Source organism: Alexandromys fortis, unplaced genomic scaffold, assembly GCF_014885135.2.
Source record: "Alexandromys fortis isolate MF-2015 unplaced genomic scaffold, M_Fortis_MF-2015_v1.1 scaffold_23, whole genome shotgun sequence".
Classification (NCBI taxonomy): Eukaryota; Metazoa; Chordata; class Mammalia; order Rodentia; family Cricetidae; genus Alexandromys; species Alexandromys fortis.
Genome location: NW_026067907.1, coordinates 13,893,561 through 13,918,727, shown reverse-complemented (window position 1 = coordinate 13,918,727; position 25,167 = coordinate 13,893,561). Strand labels below are relative to the sequence as shown.

Here is a 25,167-nt window from a genome sequence, read left to right as displayed (position 1 = left end):
GGCCCGTGATCATTTCGAGCTGGTTGTTGTCAAAGGTTGGAGAGGTGCGAAGTGTGTAGAGCTAACAGTTGGAGATGTGGCTTTAGAGATCTAGCAAGCATTCTATCACTGAGCTACAGCCTCAGTCTCCCATGCTTTGTTTTTAGAAAGGGTTTCTCTGGGTAGCCCTGGCTGTCATGGGATTCCCTCTGTAGAAAAGGCTGGCCTCAAACTCAGAGTTCCTCCTGCCTCTGCCTCCGGAGTGCTGGGATCAAAGGCGTTGGCTACCACGCCCTGCTAGTGTACCCTGGTTTTTAAGCTCACAGTGTTGCCAAGGGTACTTGGAAGCTCACCGTCTCCTCTACTTGGTACCATAAAGCTGAAAGTAGTAGTCGCCTCTTAGAAACTTGTGAGATCGAAACGTGAATAGCAAGCAGATACTCTTTATCACGTTCTCAGTGAAAGTTAACTCGTGTCTAAAGAAAGACAACAAAACATGCGTCTTTGTAACCACACATTCATTTACATTTTAGTTTTGTACCTATCAGCTCTCTTCCCGGCTGTTCCAAGAAAACATTTTGTGTTGTTGTTGGTTTTGTTTTTGTTTTTCTAGATAGGGTTTCTATGTAGCTTTGGAACCTGTCTGGAACTTACTCTGTAGACTAGGCTGGCCTCAAACTCACAGAGATCCTCCTTCCTGCCTCTGCCTCCCTAGTGCTGGGATTAAAGGCTTATGCCACCACCTCCTAGCTAGGTTGCTTTCTGATGCTTGAGTGAATTTCAATATATCTTGATTTCTTTTTTTTTTTTCTGTGCTTACTCTAGGCATATGCAGGTCTTGTTTTGCTTATGTCATTTCCCTTGTATTTTGCACTATCAACAAGTTAATGAGCTCCTTTAGTCTCTGTCTCTCTCTGTGTCTGTCTCTGTCTGTCTGTCTATCTCTCTCTCTCTCTCTCTCTCTCTCTCTCTCTCTCTCTCTCTCTCTCTCTGTGTATGTGTGAGACGGACGGTATCTGTGTGTTATGTGTATGGGGTGTTGATCTATACATGGACTCTAATAAGTACAGTAGCATTATGTAGCTATTGTCTCCTTAATGAAACATTTTCTCCTGGAGGGACAGGGAACCCCGTAAGACTTAGGAAATTAAGAAAACTTAACAATGGCCTGACAGGAGGTAACTTAAGGGAAGAGGGTTAATTTTGACTTACAGCTTAAGGGGATACAGTCCATCACGCAGAAGCATGACACCTGGAGAAGGGGAAGAAGCCACATTGCTTCTGCAGACCGAAATCACAGTCACGTTGCGTCCACAGACTGGAAGCTTAGAGAGGTGAATGTTAGTTTGCTTTTTTTTTTTTTTTTTTTATTTAGTCCAGAAAGCTAGGCCATGAGATGGTGCCACCTATATTTAGGTTGGGTCTTCCCTCCTCAGCTCAACCATCCTGAAATAACCTGCATAAACCTGCCCATGGGTTTTTTTTTACCAGGTGATTCTGGATTCCGTCAAGTTAACAATATTAACCATTAGATTCTGGCTAGGGAAACTTAAGTCTTGCCACCTGGGTCGCATGGCTGCGTATAGCACACAGCCTTCAACCCAGCAGGAGCTGCTAATTCTTCTCAAACACCAATGTGACCGTTCGAGTTACCGTTGCTCTGTAATTGGGTTAACTTTTTGGTATGACCATACTTTTAACTTTGGATTCCCCGTGAGTGAACCCAAATGTTTTCTCGGGGTTGAACAACAGGTCCCCCCTGGAGTCGGTGGATCCAGGATGCACCACGGGACGCAGGCGGAGACCTCCAAGAGCAACGACGAGCGCGGGCTAGAGGAGCCCGGTGGGCGGGGCCGGACGGGGCCGGAAGTGGACCTGCGCCGGCGGCCATCTTGCCGTGAGACTGCAGGAGTCGGAGCGATGCTCACCTTGGCCGCTTACCGGGGCTTCGACCGAGAGATGGCAATGAGGGCGGCTCAGGGCTCCTCCGGCCCCGCGTACCTGCGGTTCTCGCCTTACGCCTTCAATGGAGGGTAAAAGCTCGGTCTGCTGCGTTCACCTTGGTCGAGCCGGGGTCGCGGAGAGCGGGTGTGGGGTGGCGGGGATGCAGCCTGCAGCCCGGACCCAGACGGTGCACGACGCCCTCGGTGCAGCCTGCTTTAACCCTCTGCTCCGTGGGCGGCTGTGTCGTGGGGCCGGCGGGCAAGGGGCGATGTTCCTGTTAGCATTGGTTCGTCCTGGTTTATAGACGGTGTCGGTGGTTCCGTCGCTGAGCCGTCGGATCCGTTATTATTTCAAATAGAAAATGTCATTGGTTAATTAGACTTAATTTGTGGGCCACTGATTTTTTTTCTTTTAATGCTTGTTTGGCTTAAGTTCAAGGGTGAAATATAGAGGTTTTTGTTATACTGTGAGACGTGGCCTGCTGGGCAGGTTCTACTGAGCTATCTATGTACCCAGCCTTCCCCGTGTGTGTGTGTGTGTGTGTGTGTGTATTCTTACTCTCAGATTGCTTGTGCATTGTAAATATTCGCTGTATTCGAAGGGATGTTTTTCCTTCGAATTTAGGACCCTTGGCAATACAGGGATATATTTCATCAACGTCTATTCATTGAAACCATTGTTTAAAAAAAAAATGTGGCTTGTTAAGAAAAGCGAGACAGCCCGGAGGTGGTGGCGCACATCCTTAATCCCAGCACTCGGGAGGCAAAGGCCAGTGCAGCGAGTTTCAGGACAGCCAGGGCTACAAGGAGAAACCTTGTCTCAAAAAAGAAAAAAAACATTAGCTGTGTCTTTGTGAATGTTGAACGTTCACTGTGTAGGGAGTGAAATATTGACTGTAGCCTTGGCTGTGTCCTCTGAAGAATAAATGTGGAAGTGTGCTCTGCGGCTCCTTTCGGTTTCTTGAATGGTGACATTTTTTGTAAGCTGCGAGCAGTTAAGTGACTGCTTCATAGTCTTCGTCCTTGGCGCATTTAAACAGCCCTTTCCAAGAACTGGTGAGAATTAGAACTGGTTTTAAATTCATAGCTTTCGTTTTCCAGTGTGCTGCTTCATTCTGCGGGCTAACGCTAAGTACTTGGGTTGTGAGACGTGTTAACTTCAAGGTATTCTGAATGCAGGACTCATAATTAACTTTTTAACCGCTTGCAGTTCCTCTTAATCCATTGCTCTCATAGTTACTTACAGCTCTCTAGTAACTCACTCCCCCCCTTTTTTTGGTTCCTATTAGCATTTATTGCATTAATTGCAACTGGCCTGCCAAGTAGCCTCTGGTTCTGCAAAATGATACTAGTTTCTTTGTGGCTTCCAGATTTTGTTACTTAAGACTTTTACATTCCTCATCCCTGGGAATATAATTCCCAAGTCTATTTCTGTAACTTTATTTCTCCAAAGTCCCCTCAATTCTGGTGTCTTTGGGAAGAGGTTTCTAACCATAACTCATGTTAGTAAGCAAAACAAGCGGGGTGATGATTCCTTCAGAATACTCTGATTATGTCAGTGTAAAGTCGGGGATGCTGTAGCTATTTTTCCCACTAAACACACTTAGGAAGTCATGAAAACTTGGTTGCATTCAGTGGTGATGTGTTGTCCTTTTTGTCCCCTTCATCCTGCTTCCTTGCTGTTACATCTCTTATTGGAACAGAATTTGTATTCCCGGTTCACACACTGTATTGTTCTCATAATTGTCTTACAACCTCACTTTACAAGTGGAGCTTTTCTCATTCTTGTTTGTCTAACCTTCAGGACACCTTGCTGAGATCAAAAATCTAGCTTGGGATCTGCAACAGTTCATAGCAGTGTGTCTGTCCCTAGGCACACAAAAAGGACCGCCTTAAGTTGCTTGAGCGGGCTGCTGTGATATTTTTTTCTTTCTGTTTCTATTCATGATTTGTGGAATGCCATGCCTCTCTGCTTTGGGGTTTTAGTGCAGAACTTGTTTTGGTAAAAATACTAGGTAGTGTTTTCTGGGTTTATTTTCTAGAAGGACCTATGCTAGGTGCTTTATGTGAATTACATTGGCTAGTTCTTACACTCTGTAACACATCAGGTACTGTTGTTACCATCAATTTGAACATTAAAAATTTATCCAAAATCACACAAATAATAAGTGGCATGAGTGGGCCTCTCCCTCAAGTAATTGCAGTGCTCGGGTGCTTCGTCATCACATGCTGCTGTCCTGCTGCATAGCACAGTGACGTTGTTCGCTCCCTAGGAGACCAGTCCTATAGCAGGCAGACATCACATCAACTACTGAATCCTTACAGCATGCTAATGTGAGATGGTTACTGTTACTTAATTATTTATTTTAAAGAAGTTCAGTAACTTGCTTGGGAAAACACTATTAGGATCTAGATTCTACTTTTATGTTTTTTTCTCTGGGATTCTTCAGTAAGTGAAACTATACGGCAGGAAAAAGATAACCACCTTTGAATGTGGTGTGACACACTGTTTCTGGGAAGACATCACATGTAGGGCTAAGCCAGCCCCCTTAGGGGGCGGGCTTGCCTCGGGCGAATCGGGCTCACGGGAGCTCCGGTGCCCCTTTCTGTTTCCTGTGCTCCGCGGGAACCTTGGATCTGTAGGTCTAATTTCCCCATTAGAGCTGTGTATATATTTTTTACAATCTGCCTGCGTTCATTTACGCTGCAACAGTCTCTCTCTCTCTCTCTCTCTCTCTCTCACACACACACACACACACACACACACACACAAACCTGCTCCATGACTGACTGAAGTTTAGCTTGGAGAATCAATACACTTTTATTGGGGTTACTATAACAGGAGTATGGGCTAGGAGGTACTTCAAAAAGCAAGGATGATCTAGAATCAACTGTATCTTAGAAAAGTCGACCCCAACACAGTCGATGGCTTAGAAAAGCTGTAATTCTAGATCTCTGTACGATTTGTACGTAGCTCACAAGGCAGAAAATCTCTTACAGCTTGGCTGGTCAGGGCCTCCTCCCACAACAGTTAAGACAGGGTCTAACTGGCCTGGAACTCACAGAGCCTGCCTTTCCCTCTCAGATGCTGGAATTCAAGGTGCACAAATCAGGGGTGAGGAAGGTCCAAGAATTCTCAGGTTTTCACGGGATGTAACTTTGCCTCAGATATTCTCCTTATGACTCTCAATAGTCCCCCCCCCCCACCATAAAGGATGTTTCCATGCGGAGGAATAGACATTGCCTAACAGCTCTCCTACGAAGAAATAGATGTGGTCCTGAATTCAGCTTGCTTATAGGATTACTATCTATCCATACCTGGTCTCCAAGAGACAAACGTGTTGCTTTGTAATACCAATGCTTTTTATACATGAATTTTATTTTATTTTTTTTTTTTGGTTTTTCCGAGACAAGGTTTCTCTGTAGCTTTGGAGCCTGTCCTGGAACTAGCTCTTGTAGACCAGGCTGGTCTCGAACTCACAGAGATCCGCCTGCCTCTGCCTCCCAAGTGCTGCATAAAAGCGTGTGCCACCACCGCCCGGCTACATGAATATTTTTGATCTTTAGTGATGAAGGTTGATTTAGTGTTTTCCCTGTTACCAAGGAGATACTAGAACAGTTCCATTTTGTATTCTGTGGTGTATATTTTGAGAAAATTGAGGCCTTCAGTAGTTAAGTTGCCCTCGGACTTATAACTGCTGAATGGGGAGGGCACCATTAGAATCTAGGTTAGGAATTTTCCAAGATGACATGGAATCAGGGATCCTTTCCTCCGGTCTTTCATTTGAATTCTATTCTTATATCTAGTAGGTTTACCTAGATAGGTCCTGTGGAGCACACTCCTATTTGAAGAGGGAGAGTTGCCATGCTGAAGAATTAATGTTTTTTTTTTTCTATTTTTTTTTTTTTAATCAGTACTGTATTGGCAATTGCTGGAGAAGATTTTTCCATTGTTGCTTCAGACACTCGGTTGAGTGAAGGGTTTTCAATTCATACCCGAGATAGCCCCAAATGTTATAAACTGTAAGTAAATCAGCCTTTCTAGATTTATTTTATTTGTATGTTTTGTCTGTATATATGTCTGCGCTTCGTGTATGTGCAGTGTCGACAGAGGCCAGAAGAGGGCATCGGATCCCCTGGAACTGGAGTTGTAGTTGGTTGTTAGCTGCTGTGAATTAAGCCTGCCCAGGTTCTGTGGAAGAACAGCCAGTGCTCTTAGCCATCCACTGAGTCTTCTCTAGCCCATAAGTAAATATTTCTAAAGACACTTCACTTGCCTTTGTGGTGGCAGTTGGAAAGGTGCATGGCTAATTACAAAACTCGGTTAAACTTGCAGTAGAAATGGACCCAACAAGGCTTAGATTCTTTGCACAGCAGTTTAAGGTAACGTGGAGTAGAAAATAAAGAAGGCAGCATTTCAGTCCTAGGCATGGCTCACATCTTACCATAAGAAGCAGTGAAGTTTTCTTACCTTTCCAGTTCCCAGCTACCCAATTTTTCTATCTCATTGGCTGTTTTTCCATAAGGAGATTAGAATTAGACTTTAGTCGTATGTTCATATATTTTTAACTTCTTTTTTTTCTGTAGAAGTAGTCAGATTTATGAAACTTCTATATGACCCATGGGCTACATTATGCTTCTCATTTCCCAGCCCTAGATTGTAAAGTAGAAGTCATGCTTATTTTCTCTAACCTGTTAATGGTTTATCTTTGACTTACCGAAAATTCATTTGGTGTAAGACTGAGTGGTATTGGTATGTAGACTCCCATGCTGCAAAAGGACTGACTAGCTGTTGGTTTGTGCGCCTTGTTTTTTTGTTTTGTTTTGTTTATAGTCAAATAATTTTCCTGAAATTGGCTTTTTACAGAACAGACAAAACAGTCATTGGCTGCAGTGGTTTTCATGGAGATTGTCTTACTCTGACGAAGATTATTGAAGCAAGATTAAAGGTAGGTGCTACCCTGTCGAAACAATTCATAAGATTCTTTTGAGCCTCGATATAACTGCTGCATTGAGAGAGAGCAAGTTAGTAGGCGGAGCTAGTGTATCCTAGATACGCTAGATAAAGCAGTACCACCACTGGCGGTTGGGATCCCACAGATAACAAGGGACCGCAGCACATGTCTGTTTACACCCCTGTGCTTTGTCGTGTTGTCTGTTTTCTGGAGGTGCTTCTCCTTCTGAAATATCAAGTCTGCTCTGGCAGAGAATAGCCTAGGTAGCCATAGACCAGAGCATAATGTGGAAGTGTCTACTGACCTTTCCTTCCTCACACCTTCACACACTGGTAGACAGCACACAAAAAAAGAAGAAATAATCTCTGGAGCATTGATGGAGGGAGGTACCTTCAATAGAAATCACCAAGGCATGATGTAATAAGAACACGTTAGCAGAGGTGACCACATTCTCTGTGCCTGCTTGGGTCACTTAAGGAGATCCCTCACATAGTCATGAGACAAGTTTCTTAACTCACATTTGCTGTGTGTGGCTGTGTAGAAATATTCCATTGTGTATTTTAGAACATCTAGTATTGAAAGCTTCAGAATTTACATTTATTAGCAGACACACGGTGCCTTCTATTCCATCCTCTACGATAACTTACCTTAGAAATTCGTCTGTATTTGTCATACAGCTTACCTGTGATTGTTCAGGATTTTGACCTTGATTTACAGCACTTAGGCTTAGCTTTAGAAATGCTTGCTGTGTGACTAACAAAAAATGGTAAACTCAGCCAGGCATGGTGACACAGGCCTTTAATCCCAGCACTCTGAAGACAGGCAGGTGGATCTCTTTTGAGGCCAGCCTGGTCTACAAAGTGAGTTCCAGGACAGCCAAAGCTGTTACATAGAGAAACCTTGTGAAAAACAACAAAAATGGTGAACTTAAACCTATTTCATGTTTATAATTTTTGTGGATAATTTAAAGTTTTTAAGAATATAGTATATCAGGATTACAAGGTTCCTGTATTGGCATCCTAAGATCTTTTTTTAACCTGATTATTTAATTTCATTTATTTATTTTATGTGTATGGGTGTTTGGTCTACACATATGTATGTTGACTATGGGCATGCCTGGTACTCAAGGAGGTCAAATGGTGCCTGAGTCCTTGAAAATGTCTGTCAGTAGTTGTAAGCTGCAGTGTAGGTGTTGGGACCCAAACCCAGGTCTTCGCAGGAGCAACAAGTGCTTGTAACTCTGTTGAGCTATCTTTCCAGTCTATGGTCATGTTTTTGATACTGTTTTCCTTGGTAGACTTGAGAAGCAAGACTATTGCCCTTCAATATGTGTTTGTCTAGCAGTTTACGAAGAGTGGGACCCCAAATAATACAGTCCGGTGATTCTGTTGATAACTATTTTGAATCTCAGGGGCCGTTGCGTTTCTGTCACAACTGCCCTGTTTGCTGTGGGATGGAGAAGGCAGCATACGCAGCATGGCTGTGTTCCAGGAAATTCTCACTTAAAAGAATCAGGTAGTGGGTCAGGTCTGACTCCTCATGCGATACCATTTGGGGTGCACAGTGCAGGGATGAGATGCATTTTGAACATCTTCCTCAGGCTCACCTTACATGCTCTGCTTATTACAATGTTGTCGGAAATGAAGAGGGCAGGCTAAGTAGACTCTAAATTAGTATTCTTCACATCCTTCCCTTAAAAATCTTCTTGTTTGGGGCTGGAGAGATGGCTCAGAAGTTAAGAGCACTGGCTGTTCTTCCTGAGATCTTGAGTTCAATTCCCAGCAACCACATGGTGGCTCACAGCCATCTATAATGAGATCTGGTGCCCTCTTCTGGCCTGCAGGCATACATGCCATCAGAACACTGTATACATAATAAATAAATTTTTTATTATTATTAATTTTTTTGTTTGTTTTGAGACAGGGTCTCTGTGTAGTCCTGGCTGTCCTGGAGCTTGATATGTATGTAGTAGACCAGGCTGGCCTCAAACTCACAGAGGTCTCCATGAGTGCTGGGACAACCATTTATTCACTTAGTATAGGGTACCGGGTACAGACCAGAATAACAGTTCTACCAGAGTCTTACCGTATAGACCAGTGAGCTTATTGGGGTTCTTTAGATGACTACGGATGAGGGGTTACTTAGAGGAACATGGGCAACTGAAAGGCAGCTGAATCACCAATAAGCCCACCGAAGCTTGGGTAGCAGCTCAGAAGGCTGCTTAACTCTCCCGTCACCACACAGGCAGCTGAGTGATGCAGAGTTGTCTTCTCAGCAGTTGTTTCTTGTCCATGTAACCTTGAGAACGGCCCTCTTGAATCCTGATTTCAACTGTCCTGGAATTTGTCAGGTTTATTCATTTTCTGAGTCTTAAGAGTCTGTTCTTTTTTCCAGGGAATGTTTCTATTCTGAAAGACTGGTTACGTGATAACCACCTCAAATATATGTAATTAAACTATCATTTTATGTTAGTAATGCTATGTTATTTGGTCATGAAAGAAGTAAACTTTTGCCAGACAGTGGGGGTGCACACCTTTAATCCCAGTACTTGGAAGGCAGAGGCAGGTGGATCTCTGTGAGTTTGAGTCCAACCTGGTCTGCAGAGTGAGTTCTAGGATAGCCAGGACTGTTTCACAGATTAACCCTGTCTCAAAAAAAAAAAAAAAAAAAAAAAAAACCAACCAACAAACAAATAAGTAAGCAAATGAATAATAAGGGAATGAATGAATGAAAGAGCTTTTGTATTGCACTAAGGAACGCCTGTATTATGCACTGGTTGTCATTGAAGTTTGACAGATTCTGACTCTGCTCTCCTGTTTTTTTTTATTTGTTTTCCAAACCATGAAGATGTACAAGCACTCCAATAACAAGGCCATGACCACTGGGGCAATTGCTGCAATGCTTTCCACCATCCTCTACTCACGGCGCTTCTTCCCGTACTATGTCTACAACATCATCGGTGGACTCGATGAAGAAGGTAGCATCTTGCTTTCTGGCAAATGCAAAAGTGTTGTTTCATAAATGTGCATGCTTCCGCCTGGAGTTGAGCCATCTAGCACAGCAGCTGTGTACTCTGATCATGAAAGTATGAGAAACTAAAGCTGAAAGGGATAAATTACATCCAGAGGCATACAAGTGCTATAAGGTACCTGGTGAAGGCGCCAGTTACATTTTCTCAGGATCTGGAATGTGTTGGTAGTTATTAGCTTTTATCTTACAGATTTGACCTACATAATTTGACTACAGACATGTTTAGTTCAAAGTTTTTGATAAGGAATTTCTGGAACTGGAAGAACTTGTGGTTAAGCACAGTTACTGCTTCTGCACAAGACCTGACTTTGGTTCCCAGCCCTGACATGGTGGCTCACAGCTGTAACCATTTGTAACTCCAGTTCAGGGAACCTGGTGCCATCTCCTGACCTCTGAGGGTCTCAGGCACCTCATCCTGTTGTGTAGCAGGCTTTTCCTGGGGAGACGTAATACATACACACTGCTCACCTAGATATGTAGCCAACAGCAGACCAGTGTGGATACCATCATAGTCCAGAGTGGTGAACTAGTGAGTTTTGCTGGGGTTCCTTACTGCAGCAGAAGTGACTCAAGGACACCTGGAGCACACTGTACGGCCTGCAGGTTGTTTGATAGGTTGGAGAGTGTCACTTCTAGGTAGTTGAACAATACGTTTTCAGGCAGCTTAGCCAATCTGCTTTTTTTTTTTTTTTCAGCTTGGCTTGTCTGGAAGTGACTTCTCAGCATTATTTATTATTTTCTCTTGGGAGAGAGAGGGGTCTTGTATATGCAGGTTTTTTTTTTTTTCTTGAGACAGAGTTTCTCTATAGCTTTGGAGCCTGTCCTGGAGCTTCTATGTAGATCAGACTGGCCTCGAACTCAGAGATCCGCCTGCCTCTGCCTCCCAAGTGCTGGGATTAAAGGGGTCTTGATGTGGGAATGATTTCTTACTAATAAAGAAACTGCCTTGGCCCATTTTATTGGATAGAAAATTAGGTAGGCGGAGTATACAGAAGAAAATTCTGAGAGAAAGAAGGTTAGAGGGAGAGTCGCCATGATGCTCCCACTCCAGACAGACGCAGGTTAAGATCCTCTCTGGTAAGCCAGCTCATGGGCTACACAGAATATTAGAAATGGGTTAGAACAATATGTAAGAGCTAGCCAATAAGAAACTGGACCTAGCCAGGCCAGACAGTGTTTGAAAGAATACAGTTTCCGTGTAATTATTTCTGGGTATAAACTAGCCATGCAGGCGGCCGGGTGCCTGGGACGCAGCCCCGCCGCTCCTATTTCAACAGGGTCTTGTTAATCTGATTAGTTTCAGCTCCTTCCTGAAGCCATTTTGAGTTGTTTATCTTCTGTCTTAGCTTTCTTATAGGATGGAATGTTTTAATCAAGGAGGAAACTGCTATACAATATAGTCATACATGCAGGCAAAAGACTTAGACACATAAAATAAAAATAAATCGTATTTTTTTTTTTAAAGTAATTTCTTAGTCTTTGGAGCTGGACATGGTAATACATGCCCATAACCCCAGCACTTTGCAGCTGAAGCAGAAGAATTGTATCCTTCATGTTCAAGACCTTGTCTCCAAAAGCAAGGGTGATTTGGGTAATTAATACCTGTACTTCTCACAGTGTTCTCAGAATAGGCATCTTTAGATTTTTCTGTCAGAGTAAGATAGGATATATTTTTTAAGACTTTTCTTAGGCGGGATGTGGGAGCACATGCATTGCCAGCACTCTGGCAGAAGGATCTGTAGAGGGAGTCCCAGAGATTTTTTCTTAATATTTATTTGTTTGTTTGTTTGTTTATTATATATACAATATTCTGTGTTCATGTATGAACTGCAGGCCAGAAGAGGGCACCAGACCTCATTACAGATGGTTGTGAGCCACCATGTGGTTGCTGGGATTTGAACTCAGGACCTCTGGAAGAGCAGGAAATGCTCTTAATCGCTGAGCCATCTCTCCAGCCCCAGTCCCAGATATTTTTGTCCCAACTGCCTGGTCGCCTTCCTGGCAGCTGCTTATTTATAAATGCTCAGCTGATAACTCAGGCTTGTTAAACTTAAATTAACCCTGATTCTTTTCTGTGCTAAGCCATGCGGCTTGGTATTCTCATCTTGTTCCCTCTGTGTCTGCTGGTAACTCCTGACTCTGCCCTTCTTCTTCCCAGAATTCTTAGTTTGGTTGCCCCGCCTATACTTTCTGCGTAGCTCCAATCAGCGTTTTATTAGACCAGTTCAAGTGACAAGTCTTTACAGTGCATGAGAGGATTATTCCACAGTAGGGGTCTCTGAATTTGAGGCTAGTCCTGTCTACATAGCAGGTACCAGGACAGCTAGGACTTCATAGAGATCCTGTCTCAAAAAACAAAACAACATAAAAGGGTGTGTGCGTGTGCATTTATTCCCCCTCCTCACTGTCGTTAGTTCTTGGAGAACTTTGTATAGTATATTTTGATCAGTCGCCCATCTCCCCGGTTCCTCCCCGGTATACCATTCCCTAATCTTCTGCCCACCCAACTTTGGGGCCTCTTTGTCTGTCTGTCTGTCTTTCTTTCCTTTTTTTTAATATTTATTTATTTATTACGTATATAATATTCTGTCTGCGTGTATGACTGCAGGCACCAGACCTCATTACAGATGGTTCTGAGCCACCGTGTGGTTGCTGGGAATTGAACTCAGGACCTTTGGAAGAGCAGGCAATGCTCTTAACCACTGAGCCATCTCTCCAGCCCTGTCTCTGTGACTGATGTGTCCCTTAGCCGGATCCTGGCAAGGGGATCTGGAAATGGGATGTAGGTGAGACATTTTTCTCAGGGTTACTGCATTTCACCCTGGCCTTCTCCTCTCCCCAGGGGGACCCACTCCCCCACCACAGAGGAGTCCTGTGCCTTGCCCCTTGCTCGTCTGGTTTTCATGCCTGCTTTTCCTCGGCTCGTGTTGATATTTTACAGTGCCTCTCTGTCTTGGATTTCTTCTTTCTCCTCTTCCTCATTCTCCTCGTCTTTCACTCCCTATTCTTTCCATAACCGCAGCTTAGTTATTGCCCATCCTTATTTTTTTGCCTTGTGAATAGTTCATATTTTTTCTTGTCCTGCTTTTTGGAAATTCCCTCAAGGATTTTTTTTTGTTTTGTTTATTTATTTATTTATTTTTAATTCTGTTGTTGCTTTTATTTCTGGTGTCTTTTAATTTTTAAGGACTAAGGTTTTTTTTATTATTATACTATTTTTGTTGCTTTTTGAACTTTATTAGAAGTTTTGTTTTCTCTTCATGTTTTTTTTCCCCCTGTATTTTATAATGGAGCCTGTAATTATAATGGTTTGTTAATTCAGGACTGTTTCTTCATCATGAAGAGTGATGTACTGTCTCTAATTAGCAGTCCTTAGCAGTATCCTAGTATACTGCTATACCACTGTAGTTAAACTATCATAATTATTACTACTATAATTTTTAAAATTTAGTTCTTTGATAATTTCATACATGCATATAATATGTTACAGGTTCCATGTACCTTCTTAGCTTACAGCTGGAGCCTTTTTTTGAGGGTCAGTTTTCTGTTCTTTCCTGCCCACTCAGCCTAAAACCCCAAGTCCGCTGAAGTCTCCGAAGACTTGCTGTGCTGTCTTGTGCGCTAGGATGGGAACCTGGAGCCCAGCTTCTGTGGTGGTCTCTGATTTTACCAGGGATCTGGTCCCCGGTATTACCATGTGAAGTCAGACCCTGTGAATGGCCCATGATTTGTTGGAGTTTGGAGGTTTTGTTTGTTTTTTAAGATGGTTCCTCTCAGTCTGTAGCTCAGGTTGACAAAGTTTGTTTTGCTCCTCCTATCTCAGCTTCTCAGCTGATGGGGTTACAGTTAGGAGTCACCACACTTGGCTCTGCAGTTTTTAAAAGACCTCTTCTAGGGGCTTGAGAAATGGCTTAGCAGGTAAGAGCACTTGGCTACTCTTTCCGAGGACCCAGCTTCAGTTTCAACCAATATGACAGCTCACAAAGGTCTGTAATATCAGTTCCAAGGGATTCCATGCCCTCTTGTGGCCTGTTCAGGCATGCACACATGTCGTGTACTTCCAGGGGTACAGACAGACAGACGCTCATACTTGTACACATTTTTTTAAGATCTTTTCTAAAATTGTCGTGATGCTTTCTTTCATAAAACTCGAGTGATACATAAGCATATGGTACCTTCCAGTTTTTCTCAAAGGTAGCCAGCTACAAGTAACGTTATACACATTGAACATGCAAGGAACACATGCATTTACTAAGAATGACCCCTGTTTGTTTTAAAATTACTTTTTGAGCAGGGAGCGTTGGCCATGGTGCAGAAGTGAAAGTCAGAGGACAGTTTTCCAGAGTTGGTTCTTGCCTACCACCAAGTGGGTTCTGGAGATCAAGTTCAAGTCAACCAACCTTGCAGCACGTGCCATTACCCTCAGATTCGACTTTCTGGCACTGACCTAGTCTTAGCAATATGTTAGCTCACTCTAAGCACTCTGACCAGGTTGAGTCTATAACTGAAACCAACAGCCTGACCAGACAGTTAGAACAGGTGAAACAGTCTGGTTCCAAGAGTTAGGTGCTTTCTTTAGTTTTTTTTTTTGGGGGGGGGTTGTTGTTATTATCTTACGTTTTTTTGGGGACAGGATTTTCCTGTGTAACAGTTCTGGCTGTCCTGGAACTCCCTCTGTAGACAAGGCTGGCCTTGAACTCACAGAGATCCATCTGCCTCCATGTTTAACTTTTTTTTTCTCCCTCCCTTCCCCCTTCCTTCTTTCATCTCGTTTTTAAACAATGTTGTGCTTCTATTGTGAGTGAATGCCACTTTTCTAATAACTTAAGATTTCTGTAATTTTTTTGCCATTTTGAACATTGCAAAAATATCTGCCTGACTTATATTAGAAACAAACAATGAATAATTTTATTTGGTGTTTCACAAAGAAACACACAAAGTCAGAGTATCTTGGCAAGGCAATTCTGCTTGCAAAAGATGCACTGGAACCCAAATGAGCCTAGCAGCACAGCAGGGCCAGCATGGGCCCATTTTATCCGTGTGACTGCACCTCATCTCCTATATGACATAGTTGGCTAGTGGATGTGAGAGTCAGAAAAAATAAGTCCTTATCAGCTACCTGTAATTTAATTTTTTCTTATACACTTGTAAAAAACTTTGTATTTACAATTTTTTAGGTAAGTCCTGTTCTGCAAATGAAGTTATTTTTGTGTCGGGGGTATGGGCTTTTTTACATTGGACAGATACTGATGTCAAATTGCTTTTCCAAAAGACATAATTTGATTTCAGTGGAGTCTGTAAGGTTTCTTATGTTTCTCTCTCTCTCTCTTTTTTTTTTGTTGTCTGTATTTTTATCTTTTGATTTTTTCTTTTATTTATTTATTTATTAAAGATTTCTGTCTCTTCCCCACCGCCGCCTCCCCTTTCCCTCCCCCTCCCCCAATCAAGTCCCCCTCCCTCGTCAGATAATATTCTGTCAGTGTGCATGTCTGCAGCCAGAAGAGGGCACCAGACCTCTTTACAGATGGTTGTGAGCCACCATGTGGTTGCCGGGAATTGAACTCAGGACCTTTGGAAGAGCAGGCAATGCTCTTAACCACTGAGCCATCTCTCCAGCCCCTCTCTCTTTCTTTTTAAAAAGTTACTTGGGCTGGAGAGATGGTTTAGCGTTTAGAATACTTGTGTCCTTCCAGAGGACCTGAGTTCGGAGCTCATCACACACATTGGCCTGTGTTGGACAGTTGCCTATGACTCCAGCCTCCATAAACATTTATACATATGATGTGAACATTCACGTGTGAATGTATTAAATATATATGATATATTAAAATAATATATTTTTAAGTTACTCATTCTAGTAGTTCAAAACAAGCTGTAACATTTTGGGAAAAATAAAACTCTTACTGATAACATTTTTGTTTTGCTAAAACCCTTCTTTTATTGAATATTAAGTAAATGATTAATGTTACCATTAAGTTGGGTTTGCTGATGTTTGGCAACGGGTGGTTCTCACCTGTACCAGAGTCTGGTCATGAATTCACTATTCTCCTGCTTCAGCCTAAAATGTGGTGTCTTAGGGTTTCTGTTGCTGAAGTGAATCACCATGACCAAAAAGCAAGTTGGGTAAGAAAGGGCTTGTTTGGCCTACACTTCCATCATTGCTGGAAGTCGGGACAGAACTCAGCAGGAGCTGACCTATGGGCCATGAGGGATGCTGCTCACTGACTTGTTTATCATAACTTACTCGGCCTGTTTTCTTAGAGAACTCAGGACCGCCAGGCTAGGATGACTCCGCCCACAGTGGACTGGGTTCTCCTGTGTCAATCAATTAAGAAAATGCCCCACAGGATTGCCTACAGCCCAATCTTATGAGGCATTTCCTCAGTTGAGGTTTTCTCCTCTTTGATGACAGAAAACGAGCTGGTACACATGAATTGAATTGTACAGTATATTGGTAAAGAGTATGTTTACTTAATAGTAAAAAGATAAACACAGTAAGTTTTTGGTATTTTTATTTATATTCAGCTCTAAGAAAATTTTTAACTATCGGGTCTGTGCTGAAACTACACAAGCTTATTTGTTAGTAATAGAATGAAGATTTTGATTAGAACTTCAAATAAAGGCCTGTGATCATCACCTAATGTGTCTGAATGGCCTGCTTGCTCCGGGCCATGAGATGGTTGTCAGTGACATTAGTTCTAGGCAAGTTGGCCACAGTGTTGGGGCATCAAGATGTGAACCTCTTATCTCTGACCCCACTTTATAAATAGTCTGCTGGGGTCCACTGCACAACAATAAATTTATTCTGACCTTTGCCAAAAGTTTGGCCAAATTGGTAACACTCTGTATCATGTTCTGACTATTTCTCATGGTGTAATGTTTACTTTTTATTCTTTAAGGAAAGGGAGCTGTGTATAGCTTTGACCCAGTGGGCTCCTACCAGAGAGACTCCTTCAAGGCTGGGGGCTCAGCAAGTGCCATGCTGCAGCCTCTGCTTGACAACCAGGTAATGTGATGTGTGGGCCTCTGCCTGTGGCAGCTAAAGCAGCTGTGGTGCCCTCCAGCTTTTTCATTTTGCTGGGATGCTGCTAAGGTCTTCTTGATGGGTTTTGCTACCAAACCGGTTTTTTTCTGTTCTTCTGGTGCCCTTTTTTTATCTGCCCTGTGGCTTCCCAGACTCTTTCTATGCAGTTGTTGGTCATGGCTCCGGTCTTGTCCACGCTGTCTTTACCTGAAATCACATAAATGCCTCCCTCATTACCCTTACTGTTTCAGTTTATCCCTATTTTATATTCCACCTCGATTCAGACCTGCATTTGTGGGTTTCCTAATGATTCTTTCATCCTCCAAGCTGATTTCTAATTCGTGCTCCTCGTGATTCCTGTCCCCTGCCCTCTGCTGTTTGCCCGTATCATGTCTTCTGTACCACACCCAGCCTTTGCTTTCGCCTGAGATGTCTTCTTCCTGACCGCACTTTGGTCGGGAATAGCTCATGCTCTTCAATTTCAATGTCTTCTCCTAGTTTGTTTCCTGTGCCATTAAAAAAGTACCACGACCAAAAGCAACTTGGTGAGGAAAGGGTTTATTTCAGCTTAGCGACTTGTACTCTTTGGAGGGAAGTTGGGACAGGAACCTAGAGGCAGGAACTGAAGCAGAGGCCATGGAGGAATGTTGCTTACTGTCTTGTTCCCCATGACTTGCTCAACCTGCTTCCTTATGCAGCCTAGGACCACCTGCCCGCGGTGGGCTGGATCCTCCCACATCAATCGTTATATAGAAAATGTCCCACCAGACTCATCTATATAGGCCAGTCTGATGGAAGTGTTTTCTCAGCTAACCCTCCCCCCCACACACACACCTTCCCAAGTAACCTGCACAAGTCTTTCTGATGAAGCTGCCTTTTACCAGACTTACTTAATGGCCATTCTGGGCGGTCTTGGCTCCCCCTCCCCACTTACTATGATTTTTCTTTTCACAGTGTCTGTGTCTCAGTGTTTGTGCTCTTGAAAAGTTGGGAGCTTGCCAGATTTCTGTGTGTTTAAGCTGGAACTAGAATATTCTTAGTTTGAAAGACTGGAGAGATGACTCAGCGGTTAAGAGCACTGACTGCTCTTCTAGAGGACCCGGGTTCGATTCCCAGCTCCCATATGGCAGCTCACAACTGTCTATAACTCCAGGATCCAGCACCCTCACACATTTATACATATAGGCTAAAACTCCAATAAAATAAATAATTAAAAAAAAAAGACATCCTAATGTAACCTGTTAGATCCAGTACAAATCCTGGGACACAGGGAGTGTGCTGTGGATGTTGGGATGCTTCATACGAGTTTCTGTCTTTCCAGGTTGGTTTCAAAAATATGCAGAATGTGGACCATGTGCCCCTGTCTCTGGACAAAGCTATGCGGCTGGTGAAGGATGTCTTCATCTCTGCAGCTGAGAGGGACGTGTACACTGGCGATGCCCTCAAGATCTGCATTGTGACCAAGGAAGGCATCAGGGAGGAGACTGTTCCCCTGCGGAAAGACTGATTGTCAGCTGTGTATTGGAGCTATGGCACAAGCTTGTCATTATTAAAAAGAAGCATGAAAAGTACTCATTTTCTTACAGTGTCTTCTGTAGGTGTGACAAATTGGGAAGAATTTCTTTCTTTGTGGCTGAAGTGATGACTCATCAGTTCAGAAAGTGTGGCTCTTGCAGAAGACCTAAGTTTGATGCCCAGCACCCACCTGTAACTCCAGTTCCAAGGGATACGATGCCCTCCTCTCTCCTCAGTAGGCACATACACATAATTATATATAATGAAAAATAAAATCTTTAGTAAAAGAATTTTTCTTTATTTGGGTTTGCTTACTTATTTTAAGGTTTACTTTACATTTTGTATGTGCTTATGTGGATATATGCTCCATGTGTGCAGATACCTGTGGAAGCCAGAAGTGGGTGTCAGTTCTGCTGGAGCTGGGTTTCAAGTGGTCAGGAGCTGTCAGATGGTGCCATCCAAACTTGGATCATCTGGAAGAGCCATACGCTCATCTCTCCAGCTCTGAAGAATGTCAAAAGTAGGACTAGGGAGATGGTGGTTTGGTTTGATTTAGTTTTTTGGTTTTCAAGACAGGCTCTCTCTGTAGCCTTCTATCCTTGACTGTCCTGGAACTCACTCTGTAGACCGGGCTGGCCTCAAACTCTGCCTCCCAAAGGTTGGGATTAAAGGTGTGTGCCACCACCTTTTGGCTACAGAATTTTCTTGTTGACTGAAATTGTTTGCATCTGTGTGTGTTGGCATACGTGTGGAGGACAGAAGACAACATGAAGATGCCGACTCTCCTAACACCCGGCGGGTCCTGGGCTATTGTCAGAGACTGCTCGTTCATTTCCCAGCCCAAAAATAATAGCACAGAAACTATATTAATTGCAGGATTGTTTGGCCAAAAACTTAAGCGTATTTCTAGCTAGCTCTTAAATAAACCCATTTCTACTAATCTGTATCTCCTCGTGGTTATGGCCTACTGGTAAAGTTCCTTCCGGAGTCTGTCTCCTGCTGCAGGTATCTTTTCTAGCGTAGCTATATTCTGTTAAGCTATTGGCCAAAAGCAGCTTTATTAACCAATTGCAATCGAACATAATCATAGCATACAGAGGGAAGTCCCACATCACTGAGGGTCATATGTGGGTTACCAGGCTTGGCAGCAAGCACCTGTTAAGCAAAACTGCATTTTAACTGTTATAACACTTGAATAAGCTGAATTGTAAATGTTAGGACTCACCCAGCTACAGAACTATCTCAAGTGTGGCAGCATTTACTGTTAATTGGTAATGTTTAAAGAGTTCAGTTGTTTAAAAAAGGTGAGATCGTATGGAGTGTTTTTGACAGTTATATGTTTTATATGCAGGTGTTGTAAGAATGATAAAAAGCCAGACAAATTTCCTTACATTTACCCCTTCCAAAAAAAAAATTTACCCAAACTGGTACTTATGTCAAGAATCTATGAATACATTTATTTGCCCTGTGTCTTCGAGGCTTCAGAACACAACAGATGTTGGTGTTTATGTGTGTTAGGCTCTTAAATGGACCAAACAAGAAGGGATTTATTAGGGGAGTTGATACAGAACTGTCAAGGCCACAATAACATTCTCCAGAGTTAGAGTGTAAACATAGCTAGTTGAAGCTCAGCTGAATAGGACTTCCAGAGTACTGGTCTTCTCAGACAGCTTTATACTGTAACCCAGGCTAACAAACAGTCATCTTTGCCTTTGCCTCTCAAAGTGCTGTAATTATAAGTGTGAGCCAAGATGCCTGGCTGAGAACCTGTGTTCTGATGGTCAGGGGAGGAGGAGAATCTGTTCTGCCTCTGGAGAGATGACAAATTGCCCCTATTCTTGCTTCTTTTTATTCTGTCTGTCTATTTATTTTGAGGCAAGATCTCATGTATACCATATTGGCATCAACCTTGCTATGTAGTTGAGGACCTCTGTTCCTACTTCTACCTTAACTGCTGGAATTAAAAGTGTTCACCACCACACTGTTTATGCTATGACTATACCCAAGGTTTTGTGCCTCCTGAGTGTAATGACTAATCTCGGTTGTCAAGTTGAGTGCATTTGGGATAAACTAAAAACCCAGGTTGCTGGGTACTAGGTGACCCACCAAGCTGCAAAGTTGGACGTGCAGAGCAGCAATCCATTATCAAATGGAAGTGGTTTGTATCTGATCAGGTCCAAATAGATGGAGAACAAGCAAGTTACATGAAGTTGACCAGCTGCCTTTTTTTCTATTCCTGTTACATTGTCATCTCTTCTCAAGCATGTTCTTACGGCTTCATGAAGTGTGCTTTATGATTGGCTGAAGAAAAGGTAACTGGGGCCTGATTTTCTGGTTATTTGGCATGCTGGGCAGGCACCACCTAGAAGTGGGCAGCTGCATCATTACAATCATGACAGATACTGGTGAAGGGAAATCTTAGCAATGAGTAAAACCTCAGCCGAAGCACATGGTCGTACGTTTTGCTTGGATTGAGAAATGGTCAGTTGTGTAGTTGTATTCCTGGGCTGAAACGTGGTTTGGCTGGATAGTCAGGGATTGGAAGGAGCAACCTGAGAAAGTGAGGCATTTGGGGAAGAATTTTTGACTAACTGTTCTCGGTAACAGATATGTCCATCTAGGATATTTTGTGTGTGCATGTGTGTATGTCCTTTTAAGTAAGCTCATCCTGAGAAAGGCTTAGGTCCCGGACATCCAATGCATCCATTGTAGTCACTTGCTGGCTAATAAAGACTTTCTTGGCTTGAACCTGTGTCTGAATGGTCTTCTGTAGTGGGTACCTCACACAACATCGTATAAAGATTGTGTTTATCAGTATCTTTTAATTCTCTTTAGCTACAGATTATTTTAACACAGTTTCTGAAGCCTTTTGGCATGGCCTTGTTGCTGAGGTTCAGAATGTGTTGTCTTGTAATTCCTAGAACTCGCTCAATTATCTGGGTGGCTTTTAATGAAGATTGTAAACACACTTTAATCAACCTTCAAGGTGTTGTTTGAAAAGCTACATATGGATGATTTTATTCTTGCTACATAAAATGGAAGGAATTGAGAGAACCTAATGGAAACTGTTGATTTAAAAAAAGAAAACGTACTACTTTCTGGAGCTAGTAGCCATGATTCACTCTTTGGTGGCCAGATACCAGCCTTTGTCATGGACTAAGTGATTCCCTGCCCAGAGATGAAAAGATTCAGAATCTGACATTTACTGAGGGAGCTTGGATTCTAAGTGGGTTCTAACACCTTGCCATGTACCTATCCATCTTCTACATCTTAGGCCTACCCACATAGTTGCTCCATTTCATCAGTGCCTTTCTTTTTTTTCTTTTTTTTTTTTTTTTTTTTGTCATGGGAAAAATGTTTATTTTGAAATTATTTTAGTTTAGAAATACAAAACCTCTTGGGGAGGGAAGAAGGAAAGGAAAATACAAAGTATACAGGCAACTTTTTACTTCATAAGCTTCTCACACCCTCGTTTGCTCCTAGTTCCCGTGAAGAGAAAGCATTCAGCCACCCACAATAATGTTATTAATAGGGATATGGATCAGTTTCACAAAGAAGCCAATGAATCCCATGATAGCAAATCCTATGGCTGTGGCCATGGCAATCTTCTGGAATTCTTTTCTGTCGGGTTTGGTGCATCTTTTAACCAGCCGAATTGAGTCCTTTACAAACTGCCGACTTGGCTCAACAAACTGCATTACCTGATCCATGACTGATTGCGGGACGGTGACTTGAGGAGGCAAAGACACGTAGCTTAGGAGAGCTCATCAGTGCCTTTCAATACACCACAGAGAGTTTGTCTTTAACTGCTGTGGTTAATGCTCTTGTATGTAGTGGGAGCTGTGGGCTGTGGTCCTGCTACCCCGCTCCCAGCCGCCTGGTTAGTTTATGCCCCAAAATAACAACACACAAATTGTATTCTTTTAAACACTGCTTGGCCCATTAGCTCTAGCCTCTTCTGGCTAATTCTCATATCTTGCCTTAACCCATATCTAGTAATCTGTGTAGCACCATGAGGTTTGGCTTACTGGGAAGATTCTAGCCTACGTCCATCTTGGGCTGGAGCTTCATCACGTCTGGCTCAGAGAGGAGAGGCATGGCATCTGGCTCACTTCCCTTCTTCCCAGCATTCTGTTCTGTCTGCTCCACCCACCTACGTTCTAACCTATCAGGCCAAGCAGTTTATTAATCAACCAATGAAACAACAGATAGATAAAGACCCTTCTACATCATTTGTACACTGTAAAGGTTTATTACTCATACTGGTTTAATAAAACACTGGCTGGCCAGCCAGGCAAGAAGTATAGGTGGGATGATCAGACTAGGGGAATTCTGGGAAGAGGAAAGGCAGAATCAGGAAGATTCAGAGAAAGCAAGATGAGAATGCCTCCCTGAGAAAATGTACCGAGTCACATGACTAAGCATAGAATTATAGGTTAAACTATAAGAGCTAGTTAATAATAAGCCTCAGCTACTAGGCCAAACAGTTTATAATTAATATAAGCCTCTGTGTTTCTTTGGGACTGAACGGCTGCCAGACTGGGTGGGATAGAAACTTAAGTCTACACTTTTAGATTCCACTACAAGTATCCACACTCTATATTCAACTTTTGTGGTTAGCTGAACTGCTGCTTTGCTAAGTGCCATCTGCATTTTTAAGATGTGTGTGTGTGTGTGTGTGTGTGTGTGTGTGTGTACTGGTGCCTACAGAATCCAGGAGAGAGTATTGAGTTGGAGTCTAGACAGTTGTGAGGCACCATATGTGGATATAGGATAATTTGAACCAAACTTATTCTTAACCTCTGAGCCATCTCTCCAGTCCCATACCGTTTTCATTCTTAATTCAGTGATTTTAGTGTTGTCTGGCTGTATGTATTATCCACAGAAACTTTTCAAACTATACTCCTCATGACCCACAAAGTATTTTTATCTTAACTGGTATTTCCCCAACTCAACATTTCTTAAGTTTCTTAAGAGTATCAATGAACTTGACACTCTATCTTATGTTAATTATATATTAATTTTTAGCTAAATGATAGGTCATTTGTTGCTGCCTGCTGCCTGTTTCTGGTTGTGCAAGAAACACTGGGTCTGTGTGAAGCTCTAACTCCTTTTCCTGAGTTTCTGGTAGCTGGTTTGAGTCTCATCTGGAAGGAACTTCTCTTCTGTGGAGAAGTGGCAGCTGTGTCTGTCTGTGGACAGTTTGTGCTTTCAGGGTCCTGAGGTAGGCAGGTCAGGAGCCCACACATCTTATCTGCACTCTGTTCCCCTGTAGTGAAGAGGCAAGCAGGCCTGCTTTTGATCCCGCCCGGCTGCCGCACAGCTAGCTTTACACCCGAAATAACAACACACAAATTGTATTCATTTAAACACTGCTTGGCCCATTAGCTCTAGCATCTTACTGGCTAACTCTCACATCTTGATTAACCCATTTTTGATAATCTGTGTAGCACCACGAGGTGGTGGCTTACCAGGAAAGATTCAGCATGTCTGACCTGGCGACTGGCTCCATGGGTCTGCCTGAGGCGTCTGCCTCATTGCCTTCTTCCCAGCATTCTGTACTGTTTACTTCGCCTACCTAATTTTCTTTCCTATCAAAGGGCCAAGGCAGTTTCTTTATTAACCAATGAAAGTAACACATAGACAGATGACCCGCCTCCATCATTCCCCAAGATCAGTGATATGAGATACTGTGTCATCCACAGGATGACTATGCTTTGTCTGTTAGCGTCAATGGATCTATGTGCAGTTCAAGACTGCATTTGCTTGTTCATTTTATCCGAAGGAAGGAATAGCCGGTGCCTATGGCTGTGAGCACTCAGACAGGCTCAGTCCCTCTGCTCAGTGGTCGAGTCACATGTCTGTGCCTCACTGTGGCATGAGTTCAGCTGCCATGTTGCTTTTTAATTTATTTGTGTGGGGGAGGTGCGCATGTGCCACAGCACGCATGTCTGCCCGCTGCCACGCTCTACTTCATGATGATCATAGACTCACTCTGAACTGTAAGCAAGCCCCCATTTAAATGTTTTCTTCTGTAAGAGTTGCCTTGGTTGTGGTCTCTTTACAGTATAATAACCCTAACTGAGGCAGAAGTCAATGACTCCTCCCCTATCAGCCATCAACTGCCAATAGCTTCGTAGAGACATGTCAAGACCCATTAGCTCCTCCCCAAACCATGATGTAAATTTTTACAGATTCAATCTTGTGCCGGCCCTGTACAGTCAACTGTAGCTCTGAGAGTTGACGAGCGCTCTGAGCAGGCCATGCCCAGGGGACAGCATCTCACCACCCTCCTTCATCCCCATCCAGCCCGTGCATTCTTTCCTTCCCATCTAGTGTATGGTTAAAGAGACTTGGAAGGGAAAACATTGCTGCCTCATTAAAACTGATCGCTCAGCACTTACTAGCACGGTGACCAGCCATGACTCTGTCTTAACTATCTTTACTACATAAAGCTCATCTGACCAAGGCTTAGGTTAGTAGTCTATGAGTATAATAAACATGTGTCCAAGAGGCCGTTAGACAAAATGTATAACTGCTGTAGTGGAGAGTGAATATATTATGTCTGTGTGGAGACAACTCTGTCTCCTCCCTTAAAAGTTATCCCAGGTGTATAAAACAGGGATTTGGATAAGAGAAACACCTAAGACAGCAGATTCACCTACAATAATATAGCTTTCCTTCCCAGAATTTCTACTCCACAGTATGGTCCCTGCTAGCC

The 25,167-nt window shown here is 43.0% G+C and overlaps 2 protein-coding genes across 2 annotated transcripts; one reads left to right on the top strand and one right to left on the bottom strand.

Annotated features, from left to right (window-relative positions):
• Positions 1-1,743: 1,743 nt before the first annotated feature.
• Positions 1,744-18,502, top strand: Psmb1 (proteasome 20S subunit beta 1). Its single transcript, XM_050135659.1, has 6 exons — positions 1,744-2,012; positions 5,838-5,945; positions 6,790-6,871; positions 9,725-9,854; positions 16,807-16,913; positions 18,253-18,502. Exons 1-6 carry the CDS (start codon positions 1,759-1,761, stop codon positions 18,436-18,438), a joined length of 867 nt encoding a protein of 288 aa, XP_049991616.1. The 5' UTR covers positions 1,744-1,758; the 3' UTR covers positions 18,439-18,502.
• A 3,376-nt stretch (positions 18,503-21,878) lies between these two features.
• On the bottom strand, positions 21,879-22,198 carry LOC126497565 (protein transport protein Sec61 subunit gamma). Its single transcript, XM_050135661.1, has one exon. It carries the CDS (start codon positions 22,154-22,156, stop codon positions 21,950-21,952), a length of 207 nt encoding a protein of 68 aa, XP_049991618.1. The 5' UTR covers positions 22,157-22,198; the 3' UTR covers positions 21,879-21,949.
• Between the last annotated feature and the right edge of the window lie 2,969 nt (positions 22,199-25,167).